Here is a 25,535-nt window from a genome sequence, read left to right as displayed (position 1 = left end):
GTTTCTCATTATAATGAGGAAAAACAAGTAAGTTTTTTTTTTTTTGAATAAGTTTTTTTTTTTCAATGTCCCTTTAGGGTCTCCGTAAAGTTATTATATTTAACACAAATTGAATCTTTGATATAGTGTTTGCATTTCATTATTTTTATTTTTTTATTGCATTTAAGAATTTTTTTATTTTAATATTATTATTTTTACGATTATTATTTTAATATTTGCTGTTATTATTTGAACTAACACATTTTATCCTGCAGATAGTCTTACATGTAAGAGTAGAGGCCAGTTACAATGATTTATAGATTACACACTTGATGAAATAAAAATTTTAATACGATATCCTGAGCATAGTCTTTTAAAGACAACGGTACGAAAACAACAAAGTAGAAAAATAGGTTCATATACCATCTTAGTCAACCACCAAAAGCTTACATTCAGCACATACTAAAAAACACAAAGAATGAAAGCAAATACATGAATAAAAAGTGGTTACGAAAAACGCAACTCAACATAGAATAAAAACAGTTAAGTTGACAACAAAAGGAGCTCACATGACAAGATTTGAATGTAAACAAAGAAACAGGCCAACGCCATTGACAGAAGCTTGTATGACTCTTTTAACTAAAAGTCTCTGGCGTAATAGGATTAATTTGTATAAATTATAATAATTTCACATCACGTGAACTGTTCTATAAATGAAGGAAGGTTTTCAAGTCACAAAGCATGTTCAATGAAGAAAAAGTGCGATTTAATTATTTAAGGTATATTACTCCCTCGCTTTTATCCTTACAGTAACCATGAAGCAAAGATGAGTACATGAGCAGCTATGATGACGTAACAATGTGGAATTTAATCCCACGACAACAAGAAGCTGCACCAGTCATCAAATAGGGTGTGGGTCCGAGTTCTCGATGTCGTAAGAAATCCTTTTAGAAAAATGTCCCATCAACCAGTGTCTAAAGGCAAATGCAAACCAAAATAGTGTTCAACATCGCCAAAAGTAGTTCAAATTCTTATCTAGTTTGGTAATTGTATCTTTACACTCTCGTTGGTTTTTCATTAAACTGAAGGCCTACATGGGGGGTTTGCGTGAACATGGCCCAAAGCACTTTAGGAATTATGTTCAAAATTGGTCATTTGTTTTTGTCTCCCAGAAAACCAAATGGAAGCTATTCTCCTTAAATGACTGGTTAACTTTAAACATTTTACTTGGAAAATTCTCAGAAAATACATCCAAGACTCCATCATGTCTGTTTTTCGCATAAAATAAACCCAAACTGTCCAAAGGGAATAAAGTTTATATAACAGTAAAGATATGCTCAAGATGAATCAAGAAAAAAAAAAGATAAAATATCTTCACTTTCAGATGTTTTTCTTCATAACTACTATTTACCACAGGTTACTTCATTGCTGTTGTAGCCATAGTTTAACATTTCGAAGCATTATCCTTCAAAAGACATGGTCAAACTTAACAAACCATTTATCTCTGTAGAAGGAATGACATTTCATCTACATTTCATCTAGAAACTTGGAACACAAGCTTTGTCAGAAGCACCTGAAAGCATCATCTGGATGCTTTGGCTCTAAGGTTCATTTTGAGGCTTTAAAATCGAATATTTGCTACATGTCTTTCGTTGGGACGACTACAAAAAGAGAGCAATTCATATGTGGGATTCTCCAGTGTTTTGCCCACTCTGAGAACCCTAAAAGGACACAGACAAAATGTTTTTTTTAGAAGTAGCTACATAAACAGGCATTATTTAATGTACATTATAATGTGTCGATTCACATGATTCTTACTTGTGATTGACTATTGGATGGATTTGTACTGCTGAAGTCTGTGTATCTTTTCTTTGGCGTGCAGATGCAAGAGAAAAAGTTGTAGTACTCCTCTCTAACCTGCAGAAAGGAGCAGGAAACTGATGAAATGTAAATCACTAGTAGTATAAACGAGAGCAGATGAGCCCTACCTGTTTTGATAGGAGGCAGTGCATGATGAAGACCAGTGCTCCTTGGAGGCTGTTTAAGATGGTGAATATGTATTCCACAACCACGTTGCCCGTGCGGAAAAGGAAGGCTCCAAATACCCACATAAGTCCCAGAATGCACATCTGCGCAATGGCTGTCACTGTGAAAGCTCTGCAGAGGAAATTAGATTGTGATTAGCAGAAATGCAGATGCAACAAAATCTGAGATCACATCAGAAAAGAGAACATTAGAAAATGCATTGATGGAGCAAGATTTTACATTGTTCTGTAAGATCAAAATACTAAAAAAGATTTTTACAGCAGTCAATCTAGTTCAGGGGTCTCAAACTCAATTTATATTGAGGCCATCGAAGGCAGAGTCTGGCTCAGGCTGGACCGCAGCCTGGGCGCACGTACACGATTTTCTCAAATGTTTTTTTTTTTTTATCTTTTAACACAAATAAGAAAAAGGACGCTGCTGTAAACGAGTTGTGTGCAAAACTACTGAAAAAACTCTCCAAGGCAACGTGGCTGGAACTTTCAGTCATAGAAAACTGTTTCTCTGCTTGCATTAAGCCCGGTCGATGTTACGCGCCTGAGAGCCATATACCCCACTGTGACTGGTTGGTTCGTCAGCTCCACACACAACACTGTAAAAATGCAATTCATATAAAACCCCAGGGCAGCACAAATATAAAACTTTCATATTAGGGTGGGGGCCACAAAATATCATCTCTGCGCTGCCAGTTTTTGGGCCCTCGTCAAGTTAATAATTATTCATCAAAAAGAGACAAGATGTAAAGTTATACACTCTACACTAATGTATTAACCATCAGATAAAGGACAGACAATTTAACTAAGCTTCTATTTGGGCCTTATTTGAAAACAAAACATAAACCAAATAATGCAAAGTTATCACATGATAAATTTCTGTTTTAAAACTTGACATCAACACATAGATATACACGTGTAGTCATAGACATCCACATACTGAGATTGTATGTAGTCTAAGTGCCATTAAAAAGTATTTGCCCCGTTCCTGTTGTCTGATATAGCTTTCAGTAGATTTATCACACTTCAAAGGGGAAATTTGCAATTTTCAAAAAGAAGGTTTCAGGAGCTTTGCGAAACTATGGTGAAATATCCTCCTCTGAGAAACAAAAATGCCCATTCCATGCCAACAATGGGCCTAAGACGAGAAAACAGAAGCAAATCGAAAGGACCGCTGACAGCTGAGAGAATTCAGAAGAGAAATGGAATGAGCGACATCTCTGCTCTTCATGGAGAGTTCTTCCTCAACCAACCGAGCCACATCCTGAAGTAAAACTACTTTCCCGAATGCGTCTGCACATCATCCCTTCAAATCACTCATGTCAAACTCAAGGCCTGGCGCAAAATCCGGTCCACCACATCACGTTATATGGCCCTCGAAAGCAAATCATTTGCTTCAGCTACAATGATTCTGAATCTCAACTAAAATAACAAAATCATCATATATATATATATATAAAACAACAGATCATCACATAATAATAACAAATAGTAATAATAATAGTATTAATTCTCATAATTTGCCCTGCAATTGGCTGGCAAACAGTTCAGGGTGTAACCTCCTGCCCGATGACAGCTGGGATTGGCTCCAGCACTCCTGCGACCCCTTGTGAGGATAAGCGGCTCAGAAAATGGATGGGTGGATAATAATTATTGTTAGTGGTGGTAGTCGCAGTTGTGAAGAAAAATAAAAATGTTGGTAAACTGAAAGTAGGCGGTACGGTGAGCACATTTGCCTCACAGCTCTGAGGACCCGGATTCAAATCCATCCTCACCTATACGGAGTTTGCATGTTCTCCTCATGGCTTCGTGGGTTTTCTTCAAGCACCCCGATTTCTTCCCAAATCCCAAAAACATGCAAGTTAGGTCAATTGAAGATTCTAAATTTGCATAACAACCGTTTAACATTAAAGGGTGCTTGAATCAAATCCCCTCCTTTGTCAATATCTGCTCATGTCAAACACTTAACAAGAGTCAAATGGAAAAATATCAGCGCATTCAAAATTGACTCATACAATGAGACCAGAGATAAACTTAATACATTTTACTTATTAACAGGATACTATACATCCTACTCCTAGTCCAAAAATAGAACTCATGATTTATTAATCAACGGTGGGATCGTTTTTTTTTTTTGTTTGTTTTTAAGCATCAGGAAGGGAACACTTGCACTGTATATATAAAATACAAATGTAAAAAGATGGGCTGAAGAGAGAGGTTGTGCTCACTGACTTGAATTTGTTGAGCTTGGACAGGTCCGGGTTGAGGCTGCTGAACTTCTGGGCCAGCTTCCAGACGGTGACGATGAAGAAGAAGACATTGATGAAGATGATGACGCACACAGGGCCGTAGAAGCTCCAGATGAGGCCATCTTCGAGAGACAGCCAGCAGCTGCAGCGCAGAAATGAGAATCCCGGTCGTATGGTTTCAAGTAAAAGCAGGTCTCTGCTGTGCAGTCAAAGTAAACACAAACATTTGATCCTTTTCTAAACACACTTACTGCTCCTCAGTACCGTATCCTTTGGGCCTAATGATGGCAGATAGAATGACAACAACCAAGGGCATCCCGTAGCCGAAGAGGAATAAGTAGAGGGGCCGAATGGTGGCATTGAAAACCAGGACAACCATACGATAAAGCTGCACCCCCTCAAGGAGCATCCATGCAAACACCCCCATGAAGAAAAGATGGAGCATGGCAGCAATAAACCTGCATCCGCCCTGTAATGCAATATAAACAAAATCAGAGCTGAAGTTGCATGGAGAGCAGAGGAATGGAATGACTTGCTGTGTTTATATGAGCTGTGCTCACCTTATAAAGACAAACCTATGAATGAGAATCTTTGCTTTTTGTGTTTGACATTTTGCTGAAAGTTAACCATGAGACTACATCAATAGAAGACTGAGTGCTTTGAGGATTCATGCGGTAATAATGGTCTTAGGGTATGATTGGACCATTTTTTTTTCTTTGTGTTCTAAAAAGGGTTCACATACATACTTTCAAAACAATTACCATTCAAACAGACCTGCAAAAACAACTGAAAACACCCGAATATGAAGTTAGGCCAGAAGTGTCAAGATATAGAAATATCCCGTGTTATCGTGAAGCATTTTGAATACACTTTGACTATATTTATTTTATCTATAATTCATCTCTGCTGATCACAATAGAACTGTACAAGACGAGTGTTTTTATCTTGAGCAGCACAAAAACCACAAAAGATCTGTGATCCAGTGTTTTCATTGTGACGCACGCATGTGACGCACGCCGACAGATTCCTTTTTTTTTTCCGCATTACCAAAGCAGTATCCTAATCATAACATCCAATTTGAGACCTGATGTTGATTCTTTATATATTTTTATCCCACAGTTTGTATTTACAAAGAAAGAAATTGAAGAGTATGATGCTGCTTAATACATCATAGGAGTGAATGTGTTATGAATACTGCTAGTAGTACACAGAATCACAAAATTAAATACAGTCCAAAAAAATGTATTTCCCACGAGCTCTAAATTCCTCTTAGGGGTGATTGTGTGTGTGACTGGTTGTTTGTTTCTGTGCTCTGCAACCCGTTGAGGGTGTACCCCGCGCCTCCTGCCCAAAGATGGGTGGGATAGACTCCAGCACTCCTGCAACCCTTGTGAGGATAAGCAGCTCAGAAAATGAATGGATGGATGAGCTCATCAGCTGTAGGAGGGGCCAATGTGGTCCGATTTGTTGTTAGTTGGGTTTCAGCCGACAGTGAGGTAGATTTGCGCCCCGAGCTCTGGCTGCAGAAGCTGGCTCGAGCAATGTGGAATGTCACCTCTCTACCAGGCTAAGGGCCCGGGCTGGTGTCCGATGTTGAGAAGTTCTGACTACACACAGGGCAAGGGACTCTGGTACCAGTCATCCTGAAGGGCATTGGACTCTTTTTCTCTGGAGTCTCCGGAGCAGTTCACAGTGAGAGGTGCCTAGGAGGTGTGGACATGCTTATTGGCCCATAACTCAGTGCCTGTACTTTGGGGTTTACCCCAGTGGATAGTGCCTCACAGCCAAATTCACTTCAGAGTAGCCACCTTTTTTGGAGTCCTTGTAAGTGGTGCTGGAGAGCGTTGCCACTGGGGACTCCATCGTACTGCTGGGGGACTTCAACGCTTACGTGTATGATTACAGTAGGACCTGGAAGGAAGCGATTGGGAGGAATTCCCCCTGACAAGAACCCAAATGGTGTTCAGGACACCCTACGCCGCAGTTCGATGATCAAATTTGCGGTTGTGTCTTCGGACTTGCAGCCGGATGTCTCGGACATTCAGGTGAAGAAAGATGTGAGCTGTCAACTGATTACCACTTGGTGGGGGAAGATGCCAAATGTATTGAGTATGTTGGGAACATCTTGCAGAACCCTTTGTCAGAAGGAGCTTCAACCCCCCTACACACACACACACCCACACCTTTGATAGAAAGAGGGTCTGCGCACGAATGGGTCAAAAAGTGACTTTTTTTATAGTAAACGCCGCCTCCAAGTTTGTTTTAAACATTTATTGAAGACCAATTTTCATTTAAGTTCTCTGTGCAATCCATTTTAATGTATTCAGTGTTTAGTTTTATCCTCTCTTCTGATATTCGAACACATTCTTAATGTTTAAACAAGACATAATTTTACAATTGCTGACAATAATAGAGATTTACTTCTTAGAACTAATATGCCTAATTTTGTAAATGAACATTCAACCCAACTATGTTACTGTATTTTATAGTTTATGTTGGTACTTGGGAAGCCTCGTAATTTTTTAAGTGGAACTTAGTATAAAAAGGATGTCTGTGTCATAACTATGCAAATCTATGCAGAAAGTATGTAAATCTGGCTTATAATTGAAAGGGATGACTTCAGTGGAACCTGATTGGACTTTTACTAAATTGCTGGGAGAGACAACGTTTCCAAGTTATTTTATTTTTCCGTCTATGGGATTCTTGCATTGAATGCATAATAAATTGTTTATTTGTAGACATTTAGTGTTTATGTCCACAAACCGGTTTGGCTTCATTAGTTTTATGTAGTTTTTTTTAATGACTGTGTCCATGTAATTGTCCATTTGTCAACAGTTAGGTTGAATTATCAGATTGTCAGAAAATCAAATTCTAATATTGGTACAAGAGCAAAAATAATTATATGAATACTACAGTTATCTGACGCTCATTCTTCAAGGGTACAACATTTGCTGTCAGCATCTTACATACAGCACCTTTTATCAAGCTTTCTCTTTGAATCCCACAATTGAAGACATCAAATTTATCCTACAATACTTTGCTTAAAGTCAGTTTAAGTGTCATGATCCTGCCGCTCCAGCCTGGGCTGTGTGGGTGCCTGCGCGGTCGCGCTGATTGGGAGGCGCACACCTGCGCCTCATGCGGGCTGATTATCCCCAGTATATATATATAGAACCCCGATGACGACTGGTCCGGGCCAGTTCGTTGAGCTTCATGTCCCGTTCGAGTACTCCCGTATCCCTGATCGACAACCCGTGTGTACCGACCTTCGCCTGTTCTCCGACCAACCCCGTAAGCCTGACTCCTTTGACACTTCTGCCTGCTTTGATTGTTCTCCTGTGTACCGACTCCTGCCTGCCCGCTCACCTGCTCTCTTCTCCCGACGTCCCAACTACCACTGCTGCACCTGACTGCCTGCCCGATCCCCGACCACGAAATAATAAACGTTTCTCCTCGAACTACCTTGCATCGTCCAAGTCCTGCATTTGGGTCCTACTCCCGTTCCGATGGGTCGCGAGATTAAGAGCGCTTTTCAATATAATGAGATCCTCCAATATTGCACTGTAACTTGCGCCTGTAATGAGTAGGTCCTCCTACGCAGTATGTAAACGATGACAGCACCCACCACACACATTCGTAATGCGAATGCCTCTATCAGATTATTGCCATCCATGGAAACAAAGTCAATGTCCGCTTAGACAAACATACCACAGGCTTTGTTTGGGAAATGCCGGCCAAGAAAATGAGGTCAGCAATGAAGAGGCAGATGCAGAGGTGCAGGTGGATGGTTGTGCGCGTCCCGTGTATGGAGCGACAGAACTTGAACGTCAAGATGGAAACACTCAGACACAGCAGGGAGAGGATCAGTCCGATCTTTGTGATCATCTGGATTGCAAAGGATTGCTGAAGGCGAAAATTGGACAGTGTCAAACATTTCAAACCATCATATTTCGATGTGTTGTTTGGTGGGTTTAGCCACTGCGGTAAATGTGATATAACTTCCTGCTTTTGCAAACAATTGTGTTAAAGTATTGCATTTGCATTACAGTCTGAGAGAACTGCCACCAACAACTTTAAACTGATGCACAGAAATGTACTGTATTTATTACAGAGCAGGCAGTTTATACAATGAACAAATGCATGGTTTAAAGCAGTGCTATTCCAAGCAATAAGGTTGTGAAAAAAATGAAAAAAAAAAAGTGTCTTGCAAATATAAAGCATTATTTGATATAAAGTATACTATATCTCCAAATGGCCAGTGAAAACAGTAGAGCTCATGTTTTGTATATTCTCGTACCATTGAAAAATATCAGAATGAGCGCAAACATGACTACGTATGTATAAATTGATGTGTTGTGTTTCCTGCTCCTTACATTTACAGGATAGTGAGCCATCAGCACAGCGAAACTGCTGAGATGTTCACATCGACACACTGTGTGGGTAGCATTGGATCTGTCTTGATGGCAACCATCTGTGGCCCAGGCACCTCTATCGTTCCAGTATGCACAAATGTATCTTGACTCTGATTTGTTCTAAACCACACAAGCAAAACCAGAACATATCTTACTTTCCCACATTGTACAGTTCGCGCCTGCACTGGTTAAAGTGCTCTTTTCAAACAACCTGTAAAAGTGTAAAATCCACAGTACTTGGTTGTACTGTGCATTAAAATTTTAACAGCAAAAATGCAGGAATTCCCCCTCACCCTCATTGCCTCAAAAAGGGTTTGCGCCACCCAATCCCTCCCATCGCTTCCTCATTTTATCTGCAATAGGTCCCTGCCTATGTTGTCAGGTAGGAGTTAGCTGTGGGTTTTTTGTCTAGCTCTAAGAATCGATTCAGGTGATCAAACAGTACAACTCGCTTCTGTTTGAATTGAATTGAGAAGAGTTAGTTGTTGTGCCATGTAAATGTGATAATATTGACGCAAACATGCTTCAAAATAGCTTGTTGACTGGCGTAGGCGTTTCTTGCCCATTTCGGGGGATTCTGTGGCATCCTTAAAATGAATTCTGGCACCCATAAACATCTGATCCTCGAATCACACCTGTTTGGCACCCATTTTATTTTTGCTGATACCCTTCCAACAAAGTGTCCAAATCGCTCCTCACAATAGTGACTGCCAGCCCCCTGGGCCATTATTCCGCTCTACCAGGCGTGAAAACAGTGTTGCTTGTGACCGGAGACATGAGATCGAAATTGGCTACAAAGTAGAAAATTGGGTAACTTTGTGGGCTTAATGATTAAACGTTGAGCGGCTAAATGCGTTTGAATTAAATTATTGAAATTGAGAAACTGAATCGGGCGTCATGGTTGATTGTGGTTAGCACTTCTGCCACACTATCAAGAGGATCTGAGTTTGAACTTGAGTTCAGGGTATTCTGTTTGATATTTGCACGTTCCCCTCATGCGTGCACAGGTTTCCTTCGAGTGCTCTGGCTTTCTCCCGTGTTGTGAAAATTGACTCAAAATTGTCCCATGGTGTCAATCTGTGTCTGAGTGGGTGTTTGTGCCTTTAAATTTGATGGAAGTCAGACGGAATAAATTGTAGTCCACCATTGACCCTAACATGGACAGCTATTCTTTAATGGATGGATGGATGGATGGAGAAACCAAACGGGATTAACTATCCAAACCCATCCTGATAATAAAATTATGTATTGGAAAAATCATCACATTTGTCCTACATTTGGCACCAAGAAACTATCAAGACTGGCATCAGATTGTGTCAGTTCTCACCTATAAATTATTCTTTTGTTGGGTAATTGTGAAAATCTCATGGTTTTGTTATTTAGTGTTTTTATTCAAATCAATCTTATTTATTTGTTATTCATGCTGTATCATTGATTGGTAGGTTTCTAAGTGTGCATTTTTGACTCATTCTAAATGCAATACTTACTGTATGCAAACCTGGATTCACTTCCTTCAGCATTATAACCAAAATCAGAATTGTAGTTAATTCAATATTTTTCTTTGACATTTTCAGAAATTAGTTTAGATAAAAGTCACATTTTCCTTTTTGAGTTAGATTAGCAAAAAAAAAAAAAGAAAAAATGGGCACTGCTGGTCCAAGTAGGACAAACCTGAAGATGTCTGAGCGTGAGGGTGACCGGGTGGCTCAGGTTCTGAGTGGATGGGTTAGACACCACAACAGACACAAGCTGGGAGAAGATTTTGAAAGTTGGTTCAACGCCATCTTTTTGAAATCCTAGAAGCTCGTCAAAGGAATGGTTAACAGATCTTTCCAGGTTGTGGTAACTCAACAACGCAGCCATAGCAAAGCCTAGAAGACACAATCACAATGGATAGGCTGGATCATGTTCTACTTGTCAATAAAAACAATTTCCTCCACCACGCACAGAATGTGAGAACGAAAAGTGTAGGAATAATTGTGATCATAATTATCATACATTTGCTTCCAATAAAGAAATGCTTTGCTCTGCCCTAGATAATGTGGCAGCCTCCTAGCAGGCGATAGCAAGAACAAAAACATCTAATCATCAAAACTGTTAGAACTCCTGCCTGTTAAAGAAATGATGACCACACATGTATTCAGCAATCTTCCACACATGCACACGCACATGAACAAACATGTACACCTTGTTTCAAACTGTTTTGCTTGTCGCCTCCTTTTTGTAACATCCATGTAAATAAGGGGCGTCTTAAAACTAAATTAATAGAGATGCTGAGGAGAGGATAATCAGAGAGTGCAGTGGTGAATTGTACGAGACAGTTCCTCTCCTCTCTCCTCGCGAGACTTGAACTGGTGTCTTTGCTTCCTTTTTTGTCCTGTTAAATGAATGTCTGATTGGTGAACCTAACAAAAAGGATACAGGGACATTGGATTTTTACAAAAACAGCATCCAAGACCAGAATCTTTGGTAGTGAGAGAAATGTGTTTTTCTAACTTGTGTTTTGGTTTGTGATTCACATGGCTTTAGGATTGTTGCCTTGAGATGTCGATATTTTAAAGGATAACATTAACAATAAACATCCATTCTATGTGCGTATATTACTTGTCTTGATGAGGATCACGGGGGAGCTGGAGCCTATCCTACGCAATTTTGGGTAAGAGGCGGGCAGTAGACAGGTCACCAGTTAATCGGAGTGGACATTTCAAAACAAGTAATAACAAATGGGGAAGAATATTCACAGAATATTTTTTCATCACTGGCTTCTTCTCACATTCCAAAAACATGCATGGTAGGTTGATTGAAGACTCTGAAGTGTCGAGAGTGCAAATGGTTTTTTGCTTTTTATGTGCCCGCCGATTGGCTGGTGACCGGTCTTGGATGTACCCTTCCTCTTTCCCAGAGTCATCCAGGAGTGGCTCCAGCACAACCTGCCACCCTAGTGTGGACAAGCGGTACAACAAATGGATGGATTCATCTTTGCAGTGTAGGAACAAGCAGCAGGGTTAGTGAAAGGCACAAAATTTGGATGACACTGCTCAAAAGTGATTTCCACTCAACTTTTCAAAGGGTTAGTACATGAGCCAAAGAAGAAACCTTTGCATTTTGGTGAGCATCTGAACAAATGTGAGAATACAGGAATTAATTGTTGGAGCTTTTGTGTCATCAATGGAAATACAGTAATCTGCAGCACCACTTTTTGTTTTTACTTTTGTTTAACTTTTTGGCCATGGCAGAGTTGTGTTGGAGTAATTGTTAGTTTTTGCAGGAAATAGGAAGGAAAGAAGAGGTTTACCAGGATATGTTCCTGTACCGGCTGCCGTTTTCCAGTCAGTGTCGAGAGTTGAGTTTTCAGTTGCCAGATGCAGCAATCCAGTGGGTGGAGTCCTTCCCCTGTGCACTGCAATCTCCACAACTACTCAAACAAACAGCTAATTTCAAGCAGACAGCCCCTTCTGCTGTTTCCCACCGTGAAACTGGGTGTTACCTGTCTCATTGGACCCCATTGAAGTGCGGCTGTCTCTGAGCTGTGGGCCGATGAGCCTGATGGAGTTTTCCATTGTGCTGAGCAGCCCATGCATGTTTCCAACTGTATCCATATTGACTGATGATAAGACAGTCTCGGATGCGGTCAGAAGTCTCTGTCCGTGTTGTACCCCAAAGGACGAGGAACTTAAGAGTGTGTTTTTGGAAACCACAGTGTGTCTACATGTGCTTTGTGTTGGCTTTCCTGACCTCCAGTAGCGCATCTCCTCCAGCCTCGCCGACATTGCTGTGATTTGAGTTAGACAGAGTCACACAGCTGTTCCTCATCATGGACAACAGATCTGCCAAGCCGCTGTTATACTGAGGGAGGAAACGATAACACTATTCAGCTTTCAAAATAGGGACTTCAATCTAGACATAAAGAAACATGACAGGGCCATTGTGTAACTCGAGAAAATCCCTCCTCAAATGCTCCATTTAATTGGTTTGAACTGGGAACATGCAAATACAAAGTATGGAAAGTTTCTTTATGTATAGACAAGGAGAGGGCAGTCAGTAGATCTGCCTCAGGGGTCCGTCGCTCAAATTTCAGCTCCAGCCCCCCTATGTGGAGTTGATGTGTTCTTGTACTTGGCTGGGTTTTCCCTCGGCACATTGGCTTTCTCCCAGACTCTAAAAACATCCAGGTTCGGTTAATTGAAGACTAAGAACTAGCACAAGCCAAGCGACGCAGCCAAACGGGACAGAAGTGGACGATCAGGGAAAAAAAAAACACAGTTGCCAGCTCTTTGCGGCACACCAAGCAATTAAGCATTGCACATCAACTAACACGCTGCAACAGAAAAACTGAAACCGCGCATTAGATTTTGAGGCTCCACATGCAATAATCTGTACTGTAGTATTTTTTTTTTGTCTTTTTTTTTTTTTTAACCAAACCACAAACAATGGAACAACTATACAAGAAAAAGTGGATGGTCACGAAGCGAGGAAACTTCTTACGAAACAGCAGATAGTGCATATAGTTAGACAAGCTGCTGGCAATGATCAATCACACCTTTCACAAACTGCATCCATGCTTTGCCTTCCAGACACTAACATATATGAAACTATCGAAGACTAGCTCACATTCATTTTTGATTGGCTGTCAATTTTGAAGCACAGCAAAATTAGTGGCCGGCAGTCAACTGCTCATGAAAACTAGTTGCCACTTCAGATAGGTTTGACCGTGTTGCTCAGAGTGCATCAGGCCTAAGTCGCATCTGTGGAAAATGTTAGTGTGAATGCTTGTTTGTTAGTCTGTGCCCTGTGATTGGCTGGCTAGTGCTGGGTGCACCCCGTGTCTAAGCAAAGATGTGATTGGGTCTAGCTCACAAACACCCAGTAGGAGTAGAAGGGCTATAAAAAAAAAAAAAAAGGAAAAAACGAATGAATCTACAATACATCTTTCCACCATGGTAGTGTTTCAAATTTATAACCTTATTTCCCTTGTTTTTGTTTCCATGTAACGATTGAATGCAACTACAAATGAAGTCAGCACAAAAGGGGAATTAAAACAATATTAGAGGACATGAATTGTTTCCATTCTTATCAACTGTCAACACCAATATGCTGGAAAGCGTTAGGGTACAAATCAAAATTTAACTGTAACAAAAATAAGCCAATGTTTTACCTGCAATGGTGCACTTCCGGCATCAAAGGTTTCACAATCCAGTTCTAGAGGGGAAAAAGGTCAAATGTTCCAGCATACAGAATACAGAGTGTACAGAACTGCTCCATAAATTAAAAAAAAAAAAAAAGATGCAAACACTCACGAGAACAAGGAGTCTTTTGATTGCCATAATTAGTGTATCCTTTTGCACACTTGCACCAGTAACTTCCATTTACATTTTTACAATTTCCTTTACTTCCACAGATGTCTTCTTTCCGATTCTCAGCTTCCTCGCACTCATCAATGTCTAAACAGAGCAGAAACAGACATGAACTTAGAAAAACCAACCTTACATAAACCAGCAAAATCGGGTGCACTTCATTCTGTGTACTGTAAAAATCAGGCATATTTCAGAACTATAATCCGGTGCGGCACGGTGAAACGACTGTTTAGTGCATCTGCCGCACAGGTCTGAGGACTGGGGTTCAAATCCCATGCGCTCCCCTGGGTGTGAAGGGGTTTTTTTTTTTGTTTCTGTGTGCCCTGCGATTGGCTGGCAACCAGTTCACGGTGTACCCCGCCTCCTGCCCGATGACAGCTGGGATTGGCTCCAGCGCTCCTGCGACTGCGTTTTGAAAACAGACGTCTGTATTTTCTATGCTTTACTTTCTCAATATATGCTTGTTGCTTTTTTCAACCTCCTGAGATGACAACAGAATGTCAAAGGATAGAAAGAGGGAATGTCAATTGCAGATGAGATTGTAATTGATTGATGGAGATCTTGGCGATTCATAAAGGAGAACAAAGGGACAGCAGTGGCATGGAGGAACAAAAACCAAGGAGCATTAATGATGGTGCAGCCAAACTGGATAGCAAAGATGTTTTCCGTATTTAAGAGAATTGTTTAATGCTTGGTGTTGGCTCCAAAAGTTATTGGTGGCAAATACGACATGCCATGCTCCTGTGTTAAAAAAAACATCTGCTTGTGGCGTTCAAATATTCCCTATTTAGTCTTTAAAAAAAACATACAAATGGAGTGTACCTATTGTTTTATTTTATTTTTAAACTAATTTAGCCTTTCACAGTGTTACCAAAGCTATGGGAACCCATTTTTGATCGCATAAAAAGCCAACATTAGCTCGCCTTTGGTTTCCACACTACCTAACACTAACATGCTGCTGTTACGTTGCTCTTCAGCGTTGTTAGAATTTAGCTTACAGCAAAGTCATCTCTTGCACATCACAACCTAAAATTTAAAAAACGAGTTTGGAGAAAACTAAGGTTCTGACCAACACTCTCAATCACGAGTGCCACTGAATGCCACTCAGTCTGATGACCACATTCCTTTTGTGTGCTTCTGTTTGTTTTTGTACTCTCCTGAGGGAGGTTAAACGGGCAGTTGGTGTTGCTAATAAACCTGAGCTTTTTCCATTTAAGACTAAAGACATTTTAAATCATCAAGTGTAACTCTTTGAATTTACATCAACCAAACTCAGCATCAAGTTTCTGTGGTCATGAATCTGTTGCTTTTACACAAGTGCTGGTCAGCTAAAGGCAACGAGGCAATCACCTCTGCAGTGTGCAGTTTTTCTGGACTGGGTGTACCCAGATTTGCAGGTACAGCTGAAGCCCCCAATCAGGTTGATACAATCGGCCATGCGACCACAAATTTCTGTGTCATAGCCACACTCGTTTTCATCTAAGGGAGGAACACAAAAGAACATGTGAGAAAGGTGGGGCGGACAAATGCACAAATGGACGGGCCGGGTTGGGGGTCGCTCACCTTGACACTGTCCATCAATGCCAGTGAAATCCGGATTTCCGTAAATGTTCGTGAAGCCTGACTGGCACTGACAGTAGTAGGTACCATATGTATTCAAGCACCGTGTGTGGTTCCCACATAGTCCTGGAATTTCTTGACATTCATCCACATCTGGCCATTTAGAGGAAAGTTGGAGAAAAGTTACTATAGTGATAGATCATGTCAAAGATTGTTTTACTGCAAAAAAGACGAAACTGCGTTATTGTTTCATGATCATTTGTATGGAGGAAAAACTAAGAGTTGCTACTGTCATATTTTTACTTTTATCATGTTTGACTTATTTTGAAAATTGTATGCGTTAAAGTAATAGTCAAAATGTCACTCAAAACATTTCCTGTATAGTTAGAAGATGCTTTAAGATCTATTCTAATCTGCGATGATGTGGCTCATATCCTACAAGAATAGACGATCATTGGTGTTGAATCTTACACACCACTTGACAGATGATATCAGCAACCGCTGGCACACGCTTAAAGGAATATTCAAATTAAGCAGAGTCAAGTTTATTACCGACACATTGGCTTCCTTCCATCTTCATGCCACTGTCACACATCGGCGTGCAACTCTTCATTGTGCACATTAAACCTGCAAGAAATGCAAGAGACCAGTTAGTTTCTCATTAGAAAACATTCATCCATCAATGTTGTCCTTATTTGCATCACAGGTGAGACAAGAAGCGTCTAACCTGAGAAAACACATGCTAGTATAGGATGAACATTCAAAAAAAAAACAGGAAGGTCTGAGCTGGGATTCAAATCCCGGCCCTTTTGACTGTGAGGCACTTGTGCTCACCTTTTGGCGCTGCACAACTGAAAACAAAAATGGGGAAATAATTGGTGGTCACTTCAAGTCGGATGTTGTTGCATGCAGAGCAAAGCAGTTCCATTGATGTTCCTTCCTCCTTCAAACCTTTCAGCAAATTTTTTTCTTTTTCAAAGTGTCATTCTTTGGCACTTCAGCAGTGTCAAATTGATGCTTATTTAATTTTATCATTTGACATATTTTCTGCTTGTAATAGTGTACGTGACCATTGCTTTCAAAGTGTTATTCAACTTCGCTGTAGTTGTACAAAAGTTGTATGTCAATAAAAATAAGTAAATGCAGGCATACAAGCCGAACTATATTGAAACTTGAGTTTGAAGTGATATACATATACGTACATTAAGTCAATGAAAAGCTATTTCGAAGCACAAAAGGTTGCAATGATTGTGCAGGCCCGACTGCTCTTTCATGAGATATTGAGTGTGATTTTGAGGTTGCCAGGTTTTGTGGGACTTTTTTTTTTCTTTTACAATAAGAGGAATTGAAGATGTGCTACATGTAGTGTATCCAAATGTCATGCACATGACTGACACTTATCATGTGTCTTCAGCCAATGAGTGAGTCTTTCTTGTGAAATGACTTACAATGTTCTGTTTTTCTCAGACACCAATGCAGCTGTGTTGAAGTGAATTTCCCTCTTGCTTTCACAATGACATCGTGTAGAATACATTTCGCATTTTATTGGGAGGAGAGAACGAATGATTCAATGGCTAAATTGAGGATTGTAATTGTGTTCCATGTTTTGTGTTATTGAGTATGCTTGCAACCATGACAGCATCCCCCACCCCTCTTCCACGGAAAGGGCCATACAACAGGCGTGTAACACGGAATGTTTGTTGCGCACACGGCTCGATATCCTGTGTTGCCCTCCCCTTATCCACAATGGGCTCGCTGTTTGTGGCTGGGCTGGAGCTTTCAGTGTGCCCCAGTGAAGTGAAAACTAGACATCATTTGAATGTAACCGTCTATGACTAAAAAAAACACAAGGCCAGAAAATAAACAGTGGGACTTGGTTTGGGTTGTGCAGCTAACGTTCACTCACCAATCAGTCCTCACATTTCTTATTTATTGGATTTCATTCCAGTTTCTCTTGTAGCTGCGCCAATAGTTAGTGCCAATAGTTCATGACCTGTAGCCTTCTACTCATACTCATAATCCCAAGACTAATTGTCACTTTGATAAAAACGCATGTGAGAGCTAACGGTTCTCAATCACATGCTACAAAACCACACCTGTTGTTCCTCTCACACACAAGCGCTTATCTTTTCTCCATAACTTGAATCTTACAAAACAGTTATTTGATCAAACGAAAGGATGACCAAACTGGTGTGTGCAGAGTTTTCAGAAAGTTGGAAGCATGGATATGACTTCTACCTCATCTCACAAACAATATCCATTGCCATATCATATTTTAATCATATCATGCCATATCATATTTTAATCAAGAAAAAGTAGCTCTGCTGTGTGTCTGTTGTCATGGCAATTATTATACAAAGGATAATATCCATGATTAAGCTTAAATTAAAAATTGGTGCAGAAAAGAAGACCCCACATACTAATATTGCAATAAACTGGTTGTTGCAATTAAACATGCTACTCAGATGAAGTCCAGACGTATGTTTGGAAAAATCGGCACCAAGTTGTTCATATCCTGGTCATCATTTGAGAATGATATATTTTGGGGGAGTTATAGTATGCGAATGGGTATGGTTAAGAAAAAGATGTGGAATTTTTTAAAAAGCTATTTGTATTTTACATTTTGTCCAAATGTTCCATGTCAAAAATCATCCTTATTCTTTAACCACACAGGCACCAAAATCCTGAATGTATCATTTAATAAATGTTGTACTTACAATTATACTAACAATGTTACAAAGTAGTGGAACCCTTTTGAATGTCTCCTTGTAGTTGTCAAGATAACTTTCTACAGGATATGAATACTTGTATATAATACTACATTATTTCAAACTAAACTTCACTTTTAACTCCAAATTTCAGCAGGGTATGAATAATTTTGGCCTCAACAACACACACATCGCATGGACATGCAGTGAGTGAGAGGCAGAATTGAGAGGCTATTTTTAATGTCATAAAAATAAAGAGCCCAAACCCTCTAAACCCTAACTGCTTGGAAATTACAACTGTTAGTGCACTTGTGGCGGAAAAAAATATATTCAGCAATCGTATGGCTAAGTGCGCTGGACTGGGTTGTTCTCCTACATGGAGCTTGTTGAGAAAAACAAAATAATACAGGATACTGCTTGATATAATACTAGACAAGATTTCATATCCAAGTGAAGTACTTGACATAACGTATACTGCTGTATATTGCTAAAATAAAAACACCAAATTATGTGGGGAAAAAAAAGAAATCATTCCATATTTTGTCTTTACAACTCCACAACACAATAGCCTTGAACCGTTTTTAATTGATGCTCTCAGGGAGTTATTAATGAAACAAAATATTTTTTAAAGTTGTCTTTTCCTGTGGTATAAAACTCTCACGATGTAATTATCATTGTAAATGGTATTTGTAAAGATAGCAAGTGTTATATAAACTTTAAAGTAGCAACTTTGGCAAAAGGCAGAGTAAATTACTGCTATGGCTCTTGTACCTAATGTTGTGACCGGTAGGGTGACACAAGTTAAAGCAATATCAATCACACAATCAGTCCCCCTTGTAGCATCAAAGTGTGACCAGTGTGACACTTTGTCATGATATGAGTGCATTAACATGTGATTGCCTGGGCACCCCCCCCCCCCAAAAAAAAAAAAAAAAAAAAAAAAAAACACACACACACAAAATAGATGAAACATTTGTAATTCTTCAGAAAGTAAATATTGCTATGGCATAATACCCGTCACAAGCCTATTGTGGTTTTTGTCTTTCCTTTCACATTCTTCACTCTGTAAGACAGTCACTTAGAACAATTATGAAGGACTTACCGAGAAGAAGCAGAAGTTGTTTTCCTCTGCCCATGTCCGGACACAAAAGCGGCAAACTTTGTGATACGAAGTAACAGAAGTCCCCGCAGAACGTTCACTGGAATTTAGAGCGCTTGGATTCCAGAAAGGAGGCCACACAAAAAGAAACTAGTGTGTGTGTGGATCAGAAGACCCACCAGCTTTTTCTCAGTCGATGTGAGCACGCCTCCTCCAGGCCTCCTTCTCCCCGCGCCCCCCTCCTTCTCTCCCTTTTCACACACAGCTTTTCCGTCGTCACTCTTCCCCTTTCTCTCCACCTTTTCGTCGGCTGCATAGACCGCCCCTGTGGCTGCACACCAGTCAGTGAGCTCTATTCCAGGATTTGGTGGCCTCTCTTTCCCATGGGACGCCCGTGCAGATTAGGCGGCTAGCAGAGCCCGAAGAGGATGATGACTCACGCTCATTCTAAGCAGCTGCCAGTAAGCAATCGCCGTGTCCCTTCTCAAAGCCCCGTCATCCATCTCCGCCCCCTTCTACCTAAACGTTTGACTTTTCACCCTTTTTTGCCTTCAAAGTTTGACATTTCAGAGCCAGTAGCAAAGATGCTAGCAAAAAATGGGCGCCACAAGCGGGAGGCAAGACACTTTGAGTGCAGGCATAATCCAAAATACATGTGTGTATTTTAAAAATATGGCGTTTGAAATAATCAAAACTACTCAATTAACAACGTCCAAAAGAACAACAAAGAAACACGGGAAACTCCCCACAACTAGAAAGGGGAAACATGTCATTTCACGACGAGCCACGACAGATGTTTGACAACAACGATTTTCCAACACAGATTGCAAGAAAGCATACAAGCAAATTGACAAGATAACAAGACACCTAGCAAAGACGCAAGGCGAAAAGCTAACAAATCGATGACAAATGAACACAAGATGACATGGAGATGGAACAAAATCAATGATCAACTAATCTAAAAAATAATACAGGAAACATTGATATCTATTTTTTTCTAGTTACATCTCATGAAGTCACAATGATAAAGGCAGGTTTGTGCCAGCCTCATATTGACTTGGTGTGGTGAAGTAAATGTTCAAGTAAAGTGACAAATAAAAACAAAACTAAAATTTAAAAAAATGGATAGGTTTCCAATTGACCCCACCTTGGATATTGCGCAATCCACGTCACTGACCAATCAGAGGCCAGAGATCTGCATTAGACCAAAGCCCGTTTTTGCTCCCGCCATTTTCTCTGACAACATTGCATGGTCCAGTATAGGTTTAGTTTGCGTTTTATCGCGTATTTGGGTTATTTAACAAAAAATATGGTTAAGAGGTGTAGTCACGGACTTTGTAATAGTGACGACAGGTATCCTGAAAGGCGAGTTGGTGGAGTTCGATTCGTACCCTTTCCAAAACCGAAGACCCAGTACGAAAAATGCCTTCGATGGATCAAACTTTGTGGAAGACAGCATCATCAACTAAATCAATCTAATATCAACCGGAACACATGTTTGCTCGAAGGTATGCCCTATATTTGATTTTCAATACATGTCTCGTATAAATGAATTCGAAGTTCTTCGCTAGCATAACACTGCTACGTGTGAACGATTGACACACTTATTCTTTGTTGAGCGATATTTTGCGATGATCGGACTGCAGAAACGTATCGATTTCTTGCTGGCTCGCGACCGAAGCTTAACCAGACTGTGTTTGCACGAAGATATGCCCTAAATTTGATTTTTAAAACACGTCTCGTATAAATGAATGAGACGTTCTCCGCTAGCATAACATTGCTACGTGTGAATGATTGAATGAAATCAGAAGCATGGCGTCTCTCTCAGTTAAGAATGTATTGTATTGTAATTGCCATTTTTCCGAATTGTTTGTCTTACGTCGGCGCACGTGGCGTGACGTCACTTCAGGAGGCGTGGTTAAGTGCCCTGTACGGAGGGGTCAATTCCCCCATCTTGTGTGTCAAAGAGGTCAGAGAACACAGGTGATAAGTGAAGCGTGAAGTTTTTTTCAATCGTTAATTTATCCGATTGGTCTAAGGACTGTGGTGACGTCTTTGGAAACCTATCCATTATAATGAAAGTGAGGTGGTAAGAAGGAAAGCAAAATTTTTTATACAGTGCATTTCATACACAAGGTGCTTTAGATGATTAAAAACATTTGCATACATTTAAACAGGGGGGAAATATTAAAATTACCACAAAAGAATATATATATATATATATATATATATCACAGGTGAGACAAGAGGCGTCTAACCTGAGAAAACACATGCAAGTATAGGGAGAACATTAATATATATATATATATATATATATATATATATTTCTCCAATGAAAAATAAAAGTGCAATTTAAAAAAGTGTACACTGCAAGAAATATCATTAAGAGTGGAAATACTTAAATACACTCGGGGCTTTTTTGCAGCATATTCCCTAAATGCTGCTTCACCATGTTTGCTTTGGACACTGCGCTCCACTATTTGACCTGTGTCGGTCGATCTCAGAGCTCTACTGGGTTTGTATTCCATTTCCATTCCTTTCGTGTATTCAGGACCTAAATCATTTTGTGATTTTCAGACCAGTAGCAGAACTTTCAAATCTATTCTAAAACTGACTGGAAGCCTGTGTAAGGACTTTAGAATTGGAGTTATATGCGCTGACTGCTTTGTTCTGGTCAGAACCCAAGGTCCAGCAATTCTGAACGAGCTTTAATGCTCTTTTTGGGGTGTCCAGTCTGAAGACCAATTTTAACCAAGAATCAAGAAACAATCAGGACAGTAAAAGTGTGTATTTTAAAATGTTTTTTTGAAGGGGTGGGGGGGTAGTCAAGGTCAACTATAATAATGTCACATATCCAATTCACAGTATTAATTTAGATGTATTTTTTATTTTGTTGCTACTTGGTTATTTCCCTCCATTCTTTGTGAGAGATACGTTCCAGACCTACTCACAATATGTGATTTTTTTTTTCATTATGTTTTAAATAGTTCAACTGATTAAAACACACTTAAACTTGTCAAACACACTTCTAAATATGTGCTATCACCCCACCTTCTCCTACCCATTCGGCTCTCCCACCCGAGTCTTGTCAGTTTAATTCTACTGTTCTGCGTTTGGTTCGTCAGTCAATTAATCTTTGTTTTTGAGATTAGTATTGGAACTTCACCTGAGCGCATTTGATCATTTTGGAAACTTTTCTGTGGTGCTACTGAAGTACACACGGTTCCTCCAAGACAAAGTTTGCAAACAGAAGGATGTGCAGGACCTCTGAGGGAGACAATTGAAGTGGAAGGGGAAAGGAAAGGAGTTGCGTTGCATTTTTGTCCAGAATTTGACGACTAACGGCGTCGGCATGAAGAGGGATTTTAATGAAACCACTTAAACTGTAAATGATGTGAATCACATGGCTCTTATCTGTACTTTTTACACTTATTTTTGGCAAATAAGACCAACCATAAATGTCACAATTTGTTCATATAAAGTGGCTTGAGTATTCTTAGCCTTTCTCTCCATCCGGTGAGAGAAAAACAAGCGACTATGACCCCTGTTCCATCCCGTCCATCTTTGTGCCTGTCCTCATAATCTTCCTCATATTGCTGCCATTTGAAGGCCATACATGCTGCGACTGGTGGATGCACAAATGAGACAAATAACTCCCCTCATGTCTCCAGTAAGAGGAGAAGAGTGTGCCACGTGTGCAAATGTGGGTGAGCCTCAGCGTCCTTCTCATCTGCAGTATTTGTGCTGACATGAAAATGTACTTTTGTTGGAGATTCAAGCCTGTGATACGGTTTTCTTTCCAACTTAAAATTCTTTAGCTGAAACTCTGCCGCTGACAGTGATGGTTAATAATTCACTTATAAATGATCCCTTGGAGAATTAGTCAAACCTTCCCATGACCCTTAAACAGGCCAAAGGCCTTTTAGCTTCTGCAGATAAACATTGTAATGCAAGCAAATTTTTGCTTTGATCATTCTATTTCATGTGCATTGCAAACACATGGGTAAAATTCAAGGAGTGTCCTGTTTAAAAAAAAAAAAAAGCAAAGTTTAGTTTTATCAATGTCCAAAGTTTAATTGAATTAATTAGTAAGAACTGGGGGTAAGTGACCTGTTTTCCAGACCGTGTGGCTGTTGACAGCAACTCATTTTTGCATTTGTTTAATCTTTTAGTACAGTGGCACATAAAATGGCACAATTATGAATTCAACCACATTTTCTTTGAAAAGACATGCTGTTAAAGTCAAGCAATCTCCGTCCTGAATATCATCATGTGTAATGACACATTATACATGAGCGAGAGATTGAGATTCAGTTTGCAGCTAAATCACTAACTTTACAAAGGTGAGTTGGCCTTTTCATTAGCTTCATTTATTTTTGTTATGCCACAACTTTAATCGTACACATAAATGTGGTGCAGTATTTTTTAAATCACCTGTCTGTGTACTTCTTAACCTCTGCTCTGTTATTCACTGAAAACTCACCTATTTGTGGTTCTGAGTATTTTTGCACTCTTTGTAGAACTCCCAAAGATTCTACAAGATGGTGCCAGTTCCCAGAGAGGAGTAAAACCTTTGTACACTGGAACTGATAAAACGATCTCTGATATAACAGATATCGGATAAAAGGGACCGTTGGGATCAAATAATGTGTCCAAAAATAGTTGACAAACGTTGACAATGTCAGTTAGTTACAAAATTGTCCGCTGATGTTTATTGGCCTTGCTGCGCATATCTCCAGGTCACAGACATACAGTGCCTTGTGAAAGTATTGGGCCCACTTGAACTTTTCAACCTTTCGCCACATTTCAGGCTTCAAAGTTTTTTGTCAAGAATCAACAAGTGTGATACAATCGTGAAGTGGAATGAAATTTATTGGATATTTTCAACTTTTTTTAACAAATACAAACCTGAAAAGTGGGGTGTGCAGTATTATTGGGCGCCCTGCATTAATACTTTGTAGCGCCACATTTTGCTGCAATTACAGCTGCAAGTCGCTTGGGGAATATCTATATCAGTTTTGCACATTGAGAGTCTGAAATTCTTGCTCATTCTTCCTTGCAAAAGAGCTCGAGCTCAGTGAGGTTGGATGGAGAGCATTTGTGAACTCGAGTATTCAGCTCTGCCCACAGATTCTCGATTGGATTCAGGTCTGGACTTTTACTTGGCCATTCTAACACCTGGATATGTTTATTTGTGAACCATTCAACTGTAGATTCGGCTTTATGTTTTGGATCATTGTCCTGTTGGAAGATAAATCTCTGTCCCAGTCTCAGGTCTTTTGCAGACTCCAACAAGTTTTCTTCTAGATCGGTCCTGTATTTGGCTCCATTCATCGTTCTTTCAATTTTAACCATCTTCCGTGTCCCTGCTGAAGAAAAGCAGGTCCAAACCATGAGGCTGCCACCACCATGTTTGACAGTGGGGATGGTGTGTTCAGTATGATGAGCTGTGTTACTTTTACGCCAAACATATTGTTTTGCATTGTGGCCAAAAAGTTTGATTTTGGTTTCATCTGACCAGAGAACCTTCTTCCACATTTGGTGTGTCTCCCAGGTGGGTTGTTGCTAACTTTAAACGAGACTTTTTATGGATCTCTTTGAGAAATGGCTTTCTTCTTGCCACCCTTCCAATAATGGCCAGATTTGTGCAGTCTATGACTGATTGTTGTCCTATGGATAGACTCTCCCACCTCAGCTGTAGATCTCTGCAGTTCATCCAGACTGATCATGGGCCTCTTGGCTGCATTTCTGATCAGTCTTCTCCTTGTTCGGGGTGAAAGTTTATAGGGATGACCGGGTCTTGGTAGATTTGCAGCGGTCTGATACTCTTTCCATTTCAATAAGATTGCTTTCACGGTGCTCCTTGAGATGTTTCAAGCTTGGAAAATCTTTATGTATCAAAATCCAGCTTTAAACTTCTCCACAACAGTATCTCGAACCTGCCTGGTATGTTCCTTGGTCTTCATGATGCTCTCTGCACTTTAAACAGAACCCTGAGACTATCACAGAGCAGCTGTATTTATACGGAGACTTCTTTGCAGTTTTTGCACACAGGTGGATTCTATTTATCATCATCAGTCAACATTGGATCATTCAGAGATCCTCACTGAACTTCTGGAGTGAGTTTGCTTTACTGGA

General features: G+C 40.0%; 2 protein-coding genes across 3 annotated transcripts in view; one reads left to right on the top strand and one right to left on the bottom strand.

Annotated features, from left to right (window-relative positions):
• Positions 1–308: 308 nt before the first annotated feature.
• LOC133506401 (adhesion G protein-coupled receptor E5) lies at positions 309–19,827 on the bottom strand. Its single transcript, XM_061830505.1, has 17 exons — positions 19,401–19,827; positions 16,143–16,217; positions 15,594–15,743; positions 15,381–15,509; positions 13,974–14,117; positions 13,832–13,875; positions 12,412–12,522; positions 12,164–12,317; positions 11,972–12,091; positions 10,348–10,547; positions 8,638–8,796; positions 7,973–8,167; positions 4,516–4,733; positions 4,248–4,406; positions 1,968–2,136; positions 1,798–1,896; positions 309–1,700 (listed from the first exon to the last, which is right to left on the bottom strand). Exons 1-17 carry the CDS (start codon positions 19,432–19,434, stop codon positions 1,659–1,661), a joined length of 2,202 nt encoding a protein of 733 aa, XP_061686489.1. The 5' UTR covers positions 19,435–19,827; the 3' UTR covers positions 309–1,658.
• The window catches only part of mvb12a (multivesicular body subunit 12A), a 35,725-nt gene continuing 29,945 nt past the window's right edge, over positions 19,756–25,535 (top strand). For both annotated transcript variants that reach the window (XM_061830515.1, XM_061830514.1), the window contains exon 1: positions 19,756–19,858. The gene's annotated coding sequence lies outside the window, so the exon portion shown is untranslated. The remainder of the gene's footprint in view (positions 19,859–25,535) is intronic.

This window comes from Syngnathoides biaculeatus, chromosome 9 (assembly GCF_019802595.1).
Source record: "Syngnathoides biaculeatus isolate LvHL_M chromosome 9, ASM1980259v1, whole genome shotgun sequence".
NCBI lineage: Eukaryota > Metazoa > Chordata > Actinopteri > Syngnathiformes > Syngnathidae > Syngnathoides > Syngnathoides biaculeatus.
The sequence above is the reverse complement of the archived record's forward strand: the minus strand, read 5'-3'. Positions and strand labels throughout refer to the sequence as shown.